Source organism: Myodes glareolus, chromosome 13, assembly GCF_982192425.1.
Source record: "Myodes glareolus chromosome 13, mMyoGla1.1, whole genome shotgun sequence".
NCBI classification, from domain to species: Eukaryota; Metazoa; Chordata; class Mammalia; order Rodentia; family Cricetidae; genus Myodes; species Myodes glareolus.
Window position 1 is genome coordinate 54,725,356 of NC_142038.1, and position 15,240 is coordinate 54,740,595.

General features: G+C 49.7%; 1 protein-coding gene across 2 annotated transcripts in view; it reads left to right on the forward strand.

Annotated features, from left to right (window-relative positions):
- Positions 1-243: 243 nt before the first annotated feature.
- Gypc (glycophorin C (Gerbich blood group)) overlaps positions 244-15,240 on the forward strand; it is a 35,408-nt gene continuing 20,411 nt past the window's right edge. The window contains exons 1-2 of one of the 2 annotated variants that reach the window (XM_048442523.3): positions 244-591; positions 4,003-4,113. Coding sequence is in view for 1 of the 2 variants with exons in the window: in XM_048442520.3 (XP_048298477.2) it covers positions 549-591 (43 nt within the window). In the remaining variant the exon portion in view is untranslated. The remainder of the gene's footprint in view (positions 592-4,002; positions 4,114-15,240) is intronic. The other variant, XM_048442520.3, reaches the window with a different exon arrangement.

Here is a 15,240-nt window from a genome sequence, read left to right on the forward strand (position 1 = left end):
TGTGCCAAACCCTGTAAATATATACAACGATTAATGTTAATTAAGAGGAATCGGTTTTTTAAAAAAAGAAATTTTTAGGTTGGTTTCGGTTGCACAGGACCAAGCATTCAAGCCATGCTTGAAACGCTTATCTGTCCCTATTTGGACAGTGCCCAGCCAGGCCACTGGGTCTCACGTGGGACTTTTCCAGTGCACACACGGGGGTGGGAGTGGGGGGAGGGGAGGAGGGCTGTCTAACCCCAAGCTTTTGATAGTGGCAGATGGAAACAGAAACACGGTGAACTGTGAGGTTTGAGCAGAAAGTTAGAGCGCAGAAGAAAACATTCGGAAGTGGGCGGGTGTGTGTTTAAAAAAAAAAATTGGGTGGGAACCTCATGGCCAAGTTGTAGAAAAAAAAAAGTTGAAGTGTGCCTATCTTGGGGCGGAGCCCCTCCCTTCTGCTCGCCGCGCGGAGTGCGAGTCCCGGCTACAACCGAGAGGCAGGGTCCAGGAGCTGGGGACCCCCACAGCCCAGTGCGCCCACCGCGTGTCTCCGCCGCCGCGTGGCCATGAGCAACCCCGAGAGCACGCCGCCGCCTCCCGCGCACCACGGTGAGTAGCGGGACTGCCCCGGATCCCCGCCTGACCCGGGGCGCACGGAGCGCGCGGTGTCTGAGTCAGGGAGCCGCAGGCCGGGCCCCCAGCCCAAAGAGGCCACGAGCCCAGCGGTGGCGCGCTGTTTCTTTGTGTGGGGTTTGGGAAGGGTCCGGGACCCGAGGGAGGGAGAGGCCGAGCCTTTAGCAACCAGGCACCCACCACACACTCCACCCCAAACGAACTCCTCACCCCCACCCAAGACAAGCCGCAGCAGTCCGGTCAAGTTCGCACCAGAGAACCCGGGCCAACTCGGGGGGAAAACTCCAAAAATCTCCAACAGTTCTTCCTGGCCCACTGGCCCTGGGACAGGCACAAAACTTTGTGAGATCCGCTCTCCTTGACTCTTCGGGATTACGAAACAACAAACAAACAAAAACGACCGTCTTTTTAAAGGCTTTAACTTCTTGGTGACAAGAGCAGTCAGTGAGAGTATCCGGATGTAGGAAACACTGATGGGCCTCTCCGCGCCTGCTCTCCTCTGCTTTGCTCTGCTTTGCTCTGCTTTGCTCTGCTTTGCTCTGCTTTGGGGCTTTTGCAATCTAAAGTGTTGTTTTTAAAAGAACACAACTGTTTATCTGTTTTACCCCTTACCTCAGAGAGGAATTACATAGCGTTCTCTCACACAATAATAAGACAATAAGGGATCGCAAAGGCCTTTTTAATATTATTTATTTATTTATATTTTTGAGGCAGGGTTTTATGTAATCCAGGCTAGTTTGTAAATTGGACCAGGCCACATGTAGTCAAAGTTAAACTTCTGATCCTCCTGCCTTCACCTCTCAAGTATTGTGATCACAGGCATGTGGCAGCACACAGAGCTAATGCCATACTAAAGAGGGAACTTTGTTCTCCATGATGCTAAGCAAGCATGCTACCAACTGAACTACACCCCTGGTGTACCGCCACTCTTTGTTAAGTCCTATAAATGTTGGCGATGGAGGTCCCTCAGGGCCCCTGTCTTGTGTGCTTAGATAGGTACCTTATATTGGTGGTGTGTGGTCTATGACTGTGTGCCCATCTCCGTCACCAGTACATGCTATCCTGCATGTTGCCTGCAATGGAACTGTGAGGTCTCAGCTCCAGTTTCGGCATCCACAAAGTGAGAAAGCCTCATAGAACATTTCTCATTGGATTGTAAGAATGAGGTGCCTGTAAATGCTTGAGAGTTGAGGCTGCCTAGCACCTGGGTTCACACGCGTTTATTTCAGTCTGTGGCTGACTCAGGTTCTCGTTTGTGGTTGCACGGGCACGTGTGTGCAGACCTTGCTTGGCCAACAGCTGCAAACACCTCTCTTCCAAGGCTGATGGGGTTACAGTCTTTGCTCAGATAGTTCTCCAGATTACTGTCCCCATTGGATCTGTGGCAGGGTCCCTGCTATGGGAGCCCTATTTCTTGCTGCTAACCCAGACAGGATGTGTCTGCATCCTGTCTCCATGATGAAGCTGTAGCTACTCAGTGCCTGAGTTCGGAGCAGAGAGAATTGACTTCCCTGTGTCGGGGGTCTGCCTAGATCCAGCAGGGTTTAGGCTTCTTCTAGGCCTGGTTGTCACCATTACCAGCAAGCTATGCACAGGCGGTCTGGTGCCTTGCCCTTGGATGAAAGGGGTCACTGCTTAGCATAGAGATGCCAGGTTTGGCAGCTTTATATAGAATTTGCTGTCGCTGGCAGAGGCAGAGAGGGTGGCCAGAGGTGCCAAGTGAAATTATATCTCTCAACCCTTGTGCAATCCCTCAATGCTGGGGACACTGGGAGTCTCATGGGGCCGGCACAGTAAGCATCTGGACCTTTCCCAGGGTACCCTCAGTTTGGAAAGTAATTTAGAGACTTGCAAAACACTCTGGGAAGCGGAGGGCTGTGGAGCAAGAGGCATTTTGTGTGTGTGTGTGTGTGTGTGTGTGTGTGTGTGTGTGTGTGTGTGTAGTGGAAGTGGGTAACTGTTTCTACAGTGAGTGGGGAGAGGTTAAGAAAACCAAATGGATTAATCTCTGGGTGACAGGAGCCCTCTTTGTATGTGGAATTTTACCTATATGTGATTGTCAGAGCTCAGGATAAAGTGTCCTATTCTGAGATTTAATCTGAGACAAACATTTTGTGTGTTTAAAATATTCTTAAATTCTCAGAAACTGTCCTCCAGAAGATCATGACAGTTGTGTGTGTGAGAGGGGTGCACACGTGTGTACGTGTGCATGTGTACATGTTTGTTCGTGTTCATGAGTGTTGAGTGTGCACCTATCTGTGCTGCCATGCATGCAGGCCCGTGTGCAACCTCAGATGTCATTTCTCAGGTGCTTTTCACCTTTTGTTTCAGACAGGGCCTCTTGCTGTCCTGGAACTCACTGAGTAGGTTAGGCTGACCTGCCCGTGAGTTCTTCCTACCTATCTCTGTTTCCCCAGCACTGGGGTTACCAATATGTACCACCACACCCAGCATTTTCTCATGGGTTCTGGTGATCAAACTTGGGTTCTCTTTTGTGTAGTTTATGGACTGAACTTCCTCTCCAGTTTCTAATGTTCATGACCATTTATAAGGACAGCAAATCGCCCCCAGACTTGCTCACTCTCACCATCTCAGCTGAATTGATGGGTAGGAAATGTGGTCACTTTGGAGTATGCCTCTCTAATTACAAGAGACTCTAAGCATGTTTGATGACTGATAAGACATGCTATTACTTTGGTGGGGAGTGCCTGCCAGAGCCTAGTCCATCCATCCGTCTATCTGCACTTGTGTGGTGTCAGACCTGGGCGTTCACTGGTTTTGGAGGGAATCCCAATATCTCAGGGCCTCAGCTCTCTCTCCTGTTGGTGGGTTTAACAATCAGCTTCACAGTAGCCGCTTGGGGGACAGAAGTCACCTGGAGCCATGCCTAGCAGTGCTGGTTTAGGAGAAAGCAAAACTGACATGCAGATGTGGGTACCCTCAAGCAGTCTCCCAGCAGCAGGCGGCAAGGCTGTTATTACTTGCTTTTGACAGTGTAATAGTATTATTAGTGCTTTTAGGCCAAGCCCTGGTGTGGACCTTGCCTGGATCACCCCCAGCATGCTTGGTATTTGACAAAGGGAACAACAAAGGATCAGGGAGGCCTGCCAGGTTCAGGCTTCCAACTTGCTAAGTACTAAGCCAGGCTGGTGGTGGAGGCTGTCAGACACAGGCAGCCGAGGTCCACCTGAGTGGGTGTCAGCTGCCTCTTGGCAGCAAGCATATGCAAGGCAAGGTGTTCTGCTCACTGCAAGAGTTGTACCTGGTTAACCAACCCAGAACCCTGTGTGACAGCCACCAGGCATGCCACAGCTCCTCAGCCGGGCCTGTGTTCCTGCCATGATCCGTGACCACCTACTAATACTGTCTCTCCATTCCTGTGGTCAGACCTGCCCCACTCTACCTGAAGCCTTCTCTGATGGCCCTCATATGTCTGCCCATGCTGCCTGACTTTCCACCTTCACCCTTCCAACCTGTATCCAGCTCCTAGATGTCCAGGTACCTTCCTCTGAACGCATCTGCTTGTCTATCAAGGGCTTGTTTATGTATGTAACCCAAGTCATTAAAAAAAAAATTAGCCTTGGAAGTCATCCACTAAACAAACCTACAACAAGGCTGCTTTGCAGTCCCAGTGGGTCCTGCATCTGCCCCCCTCTCAAGAATCTGACCTCCTGAGTGACTCTGTGCCCACACCCTCCCCCGGCCCCCTGTCTCCTGCTTAGGGCCAGGCATGATGAATTGTTAAGTGAGCCATTCAGAAGCAGGTAGTGATTATATAGGCCATGTTAACACTCAAAGGTGGCACCATTCCACGGGCAAACGCCAGAAATGTCCTTGAGAAATCACCCCTATAGCTCCCAGACCGAAACCTGATGTATACTAAAAGGCCAGTAAATGAGACATTGAAGCAAGTAGAGAGGACCCCAAACACACGGCATGCTAAGTGCACAACTGAATGGCATCCTGATCTCCTCCTCCCCTGCCACCTCTCAGCTTGGCCTGGTACTTCCTTTAGATCCTTATATCATCTGACCTTCTGGGGGCGTGCTGGCCACTGCCCTCAGGTTTATAAATTTTAATTTTTATACATTCTTCTAAAACAATGTTTTTTGTACAACCCTCTGGCCCATGTAGTAACAGACAATGGCCTCTTTCCCGCCTGTTGGCTAGAGCCCAGCTCAAGGCTCTGGATTCCATCTGGAGGTAGGTGGAGATTGGACAAGGCCTCGTGCCAGCTGCCAGAAAGCCCTGTGCACAGCTGCTTCCCTGCCACAGGAAGCCCCCAGCTTGGGAAAGGACTTGCTGTCCCTTTGACCTTTAACCCTGAGGTTCTTGCTCTTTCTTTCTCTTGCCTTGATACCCCACACCCTCACCTCTATTATCTCTCCTTCATCTTGTTCTCTGTCCCTCTCCTCCTCTCTTCCCCTCCCCTCCCTCCATGTGTGTGTACATGCAGTACATATGCATGCATACCGTTGTATGTATGTAGAGGTCAGAGTGTACACATGCAGTACATATGCATGCATACTGTGGTGCGTATGTAGAGGTCAGAGTGTATACATGTGCAGTACATATGCATGCATACCGTTGTGTGTATGTAGAGGTCAGAGTGTGTACACATATAGTACATATGCATGCATACTGTGGTGCGTATGTAGAGGTCAGAGTGTATACATGTGCAGTACATATGCATGCATACCGTTGTATGTATGTAGAGGTCAGAGTGTGCACACATGCAGTAATATGCATGCATACCGTGGTGCGTATATAGAGGTCAGAGTGTGTACACATGCAGTAATATGTGTGCATACTGTGGTGTGTATGTTGAAGTTAGAGGACAATGTGGGATGTTGGTCTTCACTTCACTAGCCTCAGTAGATTTCCAGACGCCTACACAACTGCTTCTGATGTTTAGGGCTTTTGCATACATTCTGGGGATGCTTGACACACTGGAGCCATCTTCCTAGCCCCTCACTGACACTGTTCGCTGATCCTTTTCTGCAGTCTCTGCTCATCTCCCTCTGCATTAAATCACACACTCCTCTGACTCCTTTCCAGGGCTAAGAGAAGGAATTTCTATTTCAGGTCTCCTGTGGTGCCCGCAGCCGGCAGCACTGCCCAGGTATCCCCTTCCACCCTGGCACATGCTCATTAGCTGGCCGCCTCTCTCGGCTTTGCCTGGTGGTGCCGATAGGCACCTGTCACAGAGAGCCATCACCTAAATTCCCACATTTCTCCTTCATGTGTGGTGCATGTTCCTGAGGACCCACTCTTCCAGCGGACCTGCAAGCCCGGCTCCACCTGGAACTCTAGCCTGGAGAACCATCACATGTCAGCAGTAGCGAACGGGCTCTAGAGTCTGTCACGTGGGAAGATAGGATGGCTTCCCACAGCAGACCCGGTAGAGCAGCCGTGCCTATCTACCCTTTGTGCTGGGCCCAGAGTCAGCGGCTTCAGTGTCCACTGAGCAGCGAGTTCACTTGCCAGCGATCCTCTCTCGGTGGAAAGGCTTGTGGTGCTTCGCGGGGCTAGAGGCTTCAGCTTTCCCTTCCTCTTCAGCAGCTGAGGCTGCATAAGTGTGAGAGGTTGGAAGTTCATGTAGGTATAAGTGTGTCATGTATGTGTGTGGAGGCCAAAGAACAACCTCATATGTGGTTCCTTGGGTGCCATCTGCCTTGTCCACCCCTACTGTCAAGCTCTCTTCAGTCATTTTAAAAAAATACTGTGTAGCCCAAATAGTTTTCATCAGTGTGCTAGTGATGAAGAAGTTGGCCATGGGATTTGGAATCTGGACCTGGTATGAACCAGCTGAGAACTTACTTAGGCAAGTTGCTGGCCTCTTTATGTAACCCTGGCAGGCACTTGTGGCAACAAGGACCCGCAGGTCAAGAGCAATGTACTTACTTCCTCCTCTACTCTTGCTGTTTTCTTCGTGTACTAATAAGGGGTCCACATTGTCATGTTGCACTGAGTCCTGGCATTTTATAGCTAATCTTGATCTTTGTAAGGGGTGATGATGATCTCTGTATACAGGGTATATTCGGAGTACCAAATATCTCCTGACAGATAAAACGGCCCCTAGGATTGGTGATAGACCATCAGTAAAAATGTTTGTCCTAAAAACACGAGACATAAGTTTGATTCTCCAGAATTCATGTCAAAAAAGAAAAAAAAAGAAAATGAAAAAAGAAAGAAGGAAGGAAGGGGGGAGAAAGAAAAGAAAAGAAAAGAAAAGAAAAGAAAAGAAAAGAAAAGAAAAGAAAAGAAAAAGTAATACATCCGAATTGGGGAGTTGGAATCAGGCATACCTCTCCTGGGACTCACTGGGCACCTAGCCTAGCCTCCCAGATAGTTGATCAGAGGGAAACCCTGTCTCAAAAGACACCCGCGGACAATACTTAAAGCTAGTTTGTGACCGCCACATGGATGTGTGCAAGTGTGTTCCTGTACACAGTCACACACAGCATGATGCCAGGGCAAGTTCATGATCGCTCTGAATGAGAGCCTCCTCGCTCCCCACACCCCACGCCACCCTTGCTTCCCTGCTGACTTCTGTGTGACAGTTTACTGATATGTGCCTCCAGGGAAAGAGCAAAGACTTCAGGTTCTGCAGAGCCCAGGACAGGGAGGGCTCCCCACCCCAGCATCCCCCTCCTCCCACGGCATGGCACAGTATTCCCTCTGAGCCAGGAGAGCAGCCTTCCCCCAGTGTCCCCCTCCTCCCATGGCATGGCACCGTGCTCCCTCTGAGCCAGGAGAGCAGCCTTTCCCCTGGTGTCCTCCTCCTCCCATGACATGGCACCGTGCTCCCTCTGAGCCAGGAGAGCAGCCTTCCTCCAGCGTCCCCCTCCTCCCGTGGCATGGCACAGAAAGCAACCTCTTAGCATGCCCCTTCGTGTTTTTGTCAGTCAGCTCTGTGAGGATGAACCGTCATTCCTCTGGAGGCTGTCATGAATCCTATGCAGCACCCTGCCCCTCAGTGGCCCCCGAATAGACTGTGAGCAACTGCTGGCTCTGCATCTTAACCTGCCATCTAATATTTAGGGTGTTCCTCCCTGCTCCAGACCTCGAGAACCTCTACCCTTGAGTGTCTTCTCAAGCAGCATTTCTCTGTTCCTCTGTGTTACCCTCTGAGCAGTCAACAACTGTGGCTCAGACTTTGGTTTCCCTCTCTCCAGAGGCAGGCCTCTTCCTCTCCCTCCCTCCTCCCCTTCCCCCCCTCCTCTTCTTCCTTCTCCTCCCTTTCTTTCTCCTCCTCCTTTTGGGAATGACCACTCTGCCTCTTCGTGAAGAATACATCTTCCTCTTTCTCTTCCTCCTCCTCTTCTTCCTGAGAAATGACCCCTCCTCTACCCCTCCCCCTCCTTCTCTTTCCTCTCTCTCCTCCTTTTCCCTCCTCCCCCTTCCCTCCTCCCCTTTCCTCCTGTTCCTCTCCTTCCCCTCCTCTTGTCTACACACCAGGTCCCTGAGGGTTCCTGTGAGGAAAGCCAGGCCCTTGCTTTATTGGCTCCTGCCCTGGGGCTGGTATGTCCTCCGAATAACTCTCCTTCCATTTCTGCAGAACCTCTCATTTTAGGAAAATTAATGTCAGCTATGTGTGTCCTTGTTTTCCCCGTCAGTTTCATAATCTCTTTTAGTTTTCTCTTTTCATCCACTCTTGGCCCTTCCCCCTCCTCTAACGTAACTGGTTCCATGACTCAAAGCAGAGAGGAGACAGCGCCTGTGTGCTGCCTGAGTTATCTCATGTCACCCCGAGCAGCCTCAGAGGAGGTATTTTTATCTCCCTTTGCATGCGTGCTATGGCACTGAAACCAGCGAGGTGACAGGGGACTTCGCAGGCAGCCCTGCCTGTCCCCTTCTTCTCTTTTCCTGTCTCCTCACCCACTACATTGAGAGTGTGTAGGAGGGCTTCAGCCAGCTCCATCCGCCCCTAGAACCCGGAATTCAAATTCACAATACTGCCTGAGGATCACAAAAATCAGAAAGAAGAGAATGGTCCATTAAAGGCAGAGTGCAGTTATCTTTACAGCTAGAAAATATAATCTTTAATATTTGTCGGAAAGAAAATATCTAGAATTGGGGCCCAATTGTAGGCACCCTGTGGCCCAAAAGCTGGGCTGCCATACCCTACTTAACTATCTGTCTTTCTGTCTATCTGCCTGTCTGTATTCCTACCTCTGTACCTCTGCCTCTTTCTTGTTCTCTTTCAGTTTCATTGTAAAGATTTTACTTGTTAGTGTTGACTGGAGAGGGAACATGTTACACACGTCAGAGGATGTGTGGAGGTAGGGGGACACCGTGTGGAGGTCAGAGGACACCATATGGAGGTCAGGAGATGTGTGGAGGTCAGGGGACACTGTGGAGGTCGGGGGGCACTGTGTGGAGGTCAGAAGACAACACGTGGAGATCGGGAGGCACCGTGTGGTGGTCGGGGGACACCATGTGGAGGTAGGGGGACACCGTGTGGAGGTAGGGGGGACAATGTGTGGAGATCAGGGGACACCGTGTGGAGGTAGGGGGACACCGTGTGGAGGTTGGGGGACACCGTGTGGAGGTTGGGGGACACCGTGTGAGGTCAGGGGACAACTCTCAAGAGTCAGTTCTGTCCAGTCACGCACTGAGACACTGGCTCTTATTTCTGCTGCCCTTGTCTTCCAGATTAGCAGGTCCATAAGCCTCCAGGGCAGCCGCCGCTCTGCCTCCTGTTTCACTGCAAGAGTGCTGAGATTACAGATGTGAGCTGCCACATCTGTCTTTTTGTTGATTCCAGTGATCTAAACTTTCCTCACCAGGCTAGGGCTACAGGTACTTTTACCTACGGAGCCATCTTGCCAGCCCCTCCACTGGTTTCTTAAACCACGAAATTGGGTTATTTTCATTTAAAAGTTTGAGATTTGTGGTTCCCTATTCCAGAAGCAATGGTGTTGGCTGAAGAATTGTAGGTCAGCGGATGGAAGATGGTATAAGAGAATTCTCTTCAGGGAAGACAGTGGCGTGCAGAGATGAACAGAAAGAACTAGCTGGGAGTCCTGATGGACAGTCTAGGACAGTGATCCCCAGTCTTCCTAATGCTGGGGCCTTTAATACAGTTCCTCAGTTGTGCTGACCCCCAACCATAAAATCATTTCATTGCTACCTTATAACCGTAGTTTTGCTACTCTTATGAGTCATAATGTAAATATCTGCTATGCAGGATATCTAATGTGTGACCCCCAAAGGATTTGTGACCCCTGAGCAGAGACCCACTGGTCTGGGGTTGCACCAATCACTTGCCTTTGATGTGTCATCTAGCGTGTTAGTTACTTTTCCTGGAACTCTGATTATACCCGGCAAGAAGTCACTTAAGGGAGGAAGGTCTTACTTGGTCTCACAGTTCAAGGTGAATTAGTCCTTCACGATTGGAAAGTTATGGAGCAGGAGGAGACTAATCACGCTGTTACTGTAGTCAGAAAGCGGAGCACAAACAGGAAGTGGGGTGGGCTGTAAACCTCAAGGCAGTCTCTCCGTGGGATTTAGCCTATAAACCTTAGGCAGTCTTTTCCAAACTTAAAACAGTGCCACCAACAAGGAATGAAGAGTTTCCAAACACACAGTGGAATGTGGCGGAACATTCACATTTTAATCACCACAGTGAGAGATAGGCAAAGCCCAAGGCCAGGGCCTTAGCCCATACACACACGGGAAGGCAGAGAGTGGCCCATGCAAGGGCCCACGCCGTCCAGCTCAAGGATCCACATGCACTCCTTCATTCAGCCACAATGCTATCTACGTAGAACTTAATTCCAGGTTATAATGGTGACAGCTGGGGTTCCAAAACACCATATTTCCCATGTTCCCCATGTATCGTCAACACTCCAGCCTTGATGTCAGATGTGTCTCCTCTTCCCCAGAGCTTACTTGGTCAGCCGCCATGCTGGGACCTTCTGCTTGGCTTCAGTAAGACCCAAGGTCATTCCCACATCCCCAGAAGGAAAGGCCTTTATTTCTTCATCTTTTTTGCTTTTGGGGGGTGAGTGTTGTGGTGTACGTGTGTTTATGGATTCATGTATGGACATGTGTGTGTACTCATGTGCCTGTGGAAGCCGCTGGTCTATGATATCAATTCTCCTCAATCCTTTCTGCTTTATTTTTCAAGACAGCGGCTCTCGTTGATCTTAGACTCAATGTGGCTAGGCTAGCTTGCCGCAATCCCTGGAGAGCCCTATTTGCTGCATTCTGATACCGGGATTATACATGTGCACAACTGGCTTTCTATGTAGGTTTTAGGCATCAACGCCAGGACCTCGTGTTTGTGTGGATGGCAAGCACTTTACTGACCCGGCTATCTCCTGAACCCTTTTCTTTTTCTTTTTTTTTTTGTGACGATGGGATCTTCTTGCGCGTGTTAGGCACCTGCCAGTCCCACAACCTTCTTTTTTCCCTTTTTTAAATTTTAAGACAAGATCTCAACAAGTCACCCAGGCAGGGCTTAAACTTGACATTCTTCTATTTCAACCTGCCAGGTAGCTGAGACAAGAAGCCTGTGCTACCAGCCACAGTTCAAAACAAAACAAAACAAAACCCTTTCTTCAACTTACATCACTCAGGTGCCTCTAATCCCACACCCACCTTGGCTTGTCCATCTGTGACCAGAGACTGTCAATACTGTCTGCAGAGAATATACAGTGACTATCTGTAGTTATGTGTGGGTCCTGTCAATGAGTCCACCCCCTGTGCCCTAACAGGGAGGCTGTAGGCAGTTGCCCGCTAGGGTTACTGTCTAGAGAGATGAATGTCCTCTGCTTGTTCCTGAAATACTTCCACCCCAGGGCCACTACGTGCAATGCTGTGTGGACATGTGTAAGTGTGTGTGACAGCATGCAGTGGCACAGATGTGTAAATCAGAGGACAGTCTCGGATGTCAGACCTCACCTTTTACCTTGTTAAGGTCCCTTGTTTTTCTTCACAGTGCATGCCAGGCTAGCTGGCCTCCAAGCGTCCAGGGCCTGCCTCCTCTGTCTCGACCTTTCCTCCCATTGTAGGAGAACTGGGCTAGCAGACAGGCTGCCACACCCAGTTTATGTGTGTGCGGGAGATTCAAATGCAGGTCCTCACACTTCCGTGGCAAGCACTTCACTTACTGAACCATCTCCCAAGGTTGAGAACAATGCCTCTGACCCAGTGGGTCCTTTCTGTGTGACAACTGTAGGAGACACCGGGGCACGTGGCTACCGTTGGCCGGAGCCCGGTCAAGAGGTCAAGCTCCAAAACCATGAGAGAACCAGGGAGGTCTGTATCACACAGGAACACCTAGCACGGGCTCCCCTAGTTCAGGCACATCTAACAGAGTGGCTGTCCTGGTCACATATCCCTGCAGTTTCAAAAGAAATGGCTTCACTCCTGAGGTCTCCACCCAATGTCACAGTCCCAAAAATGATGGTATTGCTTCAGATCCCCACTGCGGTTGTTTCTATTTTTTTTATTATCTTTCCAGCGCCAACGGTGGCGATTCTAATCTCGTCTTACTTGATGTAGAGAAATACACAGATTACGTCCATGTAAGACAGCTGAGTAGGGAGTGAGAGGCCTGGGGAACCACACCTTCTGGGGACATGTGTGATGGCTCAGCCCTGAGACGGATGTAAAACTTGTAGCCCAGTGCATCTCAGAGCCAGAGCCCTTGCTCACCGTTAGCTTTGCTCCCTGTGAAGACACCGTGTGCTTGGATCTCCGCAGAGCCTTCTAGAGAACTGGTTTCTACCATGTGAGGCTCTTAAGCTTGCTCAGTGTGGCTTGCTGTTCACCTTTGACCAGACCCCAGTGTGGCATTTTGCCAATTAATCCCATGAAGAAATTTTTTTTTTTGGTTGATTTGTTTGTTTTGTTTTTTCAAGACAGGCTTCTCTGTGTAGCCCTGGCTGTCCTGGAACTTGCTCTGTAGACCAGGCAGACCTCAAACTCAGAGATCTTATTGCCTCTGCTTCACAACTGCTGGCATTAAGGGTGTCCACCACCACTGCCTAATTTATGAAAACAGTTCTTAACCTCACCTCAGTAATTGCAGGTTGAGACCATGAAGAAACTTTGGAAAGCATGGAACTGGTGAGATTGCTCAACGGTCTTGAGTGCTTGTTGTTCACTCATGAGGATGTGCATGAACATGTTAGGGTACACGTTCAGGTCAAAGGTGAACCTTTCAGATTCCAGAACCACATCAGGTCGCCCTAACAACCTGTAACTCCAGCTACAGGATATCTGACACCTTCTTCTGACCTCTGCAGATACCTGCACACACATGGACACATACACACAAACAGACACACGTGCACACACCCACACATAAATGAAATAAAATACATTGATTTTAAAAGTTAAAGAAAATCTGGAAAGTTGAAAGAGGAACTTGGTAGAGAATTCTAGGGCGGAAACCGTTTATTCACAAATGTTGGTGAACTAGCTCATGCATCCCTACCTCAAAGTGTGCAGAGTTATGTGGGCCACCCTGTCATGGTTCTCCAGGCTGAGAAGTGAAGATAATTGCTGTCCCTGCCCACAAAGCAGCAGGTACGTGTTGTGATTGGACTACTAAGCATCCAGTTCTGTTGAAGGGCATTTTATCACAGACTCAGCTTTGGGATCAGATTGTTTACTGTCTCCCTGTGGCTGAGTTAATCACTATACAGGAACCTGGGTATTTGAAGAGTGACTCCATGCAATGTACTCACCCTGGTCCCAACTTTAGCTAACACTGGATTATCCTGAATCCCTTCTCCGCATGATACAGTTTTAACCTATCGAAATCAAAGCTTGGCACGTGTGGGCTGAGGAGACAGATCACTAGGGAAAGCGCTTGCTATGCACTACAAGGACCTGACTTTAATCCTTAGAAAAGCATGATACGGTGGCTCACATCTATAATTCCTGTGCTGGGAAGGCAGAAGCTAGTGGTTTCGTGGGTCTTGCTGGCCAGCTAGCCTCACACACGCTTGAGAAGAGAGCCCCAGTCTCAAATGAGGAACAGCATCTCAGGTCACCTCTGGCCTGAACACATACCCCGACGTGGACATGCACACCCCCACACATGTGTGCTTGACACACACGCACATCCCCTTGTGTTTGAAGAAACAAGCTTTCGGTTCTTCTATGTTGGTTGATGTTGTAACTTGGAGAATGACTGAAGTCAGGATGAGTTGGAACGTTACCAGACAGGAAAGGGGCTGGGACTGGTATGCTGGGTCCTTGCCCTGTGCAGAGCTGCCTGGCCCCCAGAAACAGACACACGGTGCCTGTCTTTCTATGTGCTTGGTGGGTGCTTTATGTGGGACCCTCTGATGGAACACAGAACCCCTCTGAACTCAGAGCAAACTCCCTGAGTGTCTTTGAACCCCTCCACAACACCAGCCCTCAAGTGTGCTGGAAATGAGGAGGTTTAGGAAAAGGGGTTTTCATTAACAAGATTGAAAGAAAGTTCCTTCACATAAGCTAAGTACGTTTGTTTGTGTCAGGCTTTGGTAATAACCCTTGGGTCATTTCCTACTCAGGAATTTCAGATCCTTTAGAGCCGGCTCGAAACAGTCTATTTTTAAGCATTTGGGTGAAATGATGTTTTTGACCACAGAGAAAACAGACAGTGGTGAAGGAAGGGAAATGCATCTTTGAGGGCTCCACAGTCAAAGGCGAGTGAGGCTGATGGTGTTCTTAAACACACAGATGCCCTGGGAGCCCTCGTGAGCGCCGTGGAGCCTTCACTGAGCAGAGTGTATTACTTCCTTGGAGACAACTAACGTTCTTCCCTCCGTCTGTATTCAGGCTGGTGCTTACTTAGTCTCCTTCCTCCTCTACTTCTTCCTTCTCTTCCTCCTCTACCTCTTCTACCTCTTCCTTCTCCTCTTCTTCTCCTTCCTCCTGCTCTTCCTTCCCTCCTCCCCCTCTGTTTCTGTGTCTGCTGTTTCTCTTCTGCATACAGCAGACTGACTACCTAATGTTCAAATTTCCCAGGATTCTCTTGTGTTTACCTTGAATCCCATCTTAAGGACCCCGAGGTCACAAATGTGCATTGCTCTGTCTGGCTGTATATGGACTCTAGGGATCCTAACTCAGGTCACCTGGTTTGCATAGCAAGCGCTTTATCCACTGAGCATGTGCCAGCCGTCAGCCGCCAGCCCGGGGGTTCCTATTGATAAATAACTCTCTCTGAGGGAGCACTCCCTGGCCACATGTCACCCGCCTGGTCCCCAGGACTGTGAGAACAGAGGAGCAGCTCTGTGGGCTGAAGCAAGTCTGGTTTCTTCCACCCTGCCTTTTGTACTGGGAAGCCCTGAGGATACCCGAAGATGGCTCTTCTAAGAACTCCCTCCATGTGGAGCCCTCCCCGGGACAGAGGGATAGCCCCTTCTGAGGCAGCACCTCCCATTTAGGATCCCAAGCTGTAACACCTCAGGCAGGCCTGGGTTAAAGAGGCAGTGTGAGCACTCTGTTCTGAAGGCATAGGTGAGAGGCCAGGCCTACCACATGGCGCATACTCAATGAATGTTACTATGGCAGGCAAAAAACGAGGATATGTGGGTCTGAAACCAGAGATCTCTAAAGCTGTGAACCAGGGCCCAAATCCAGCTACTGCCTTGTTTCTGGTTTGGTTTTTTTTGT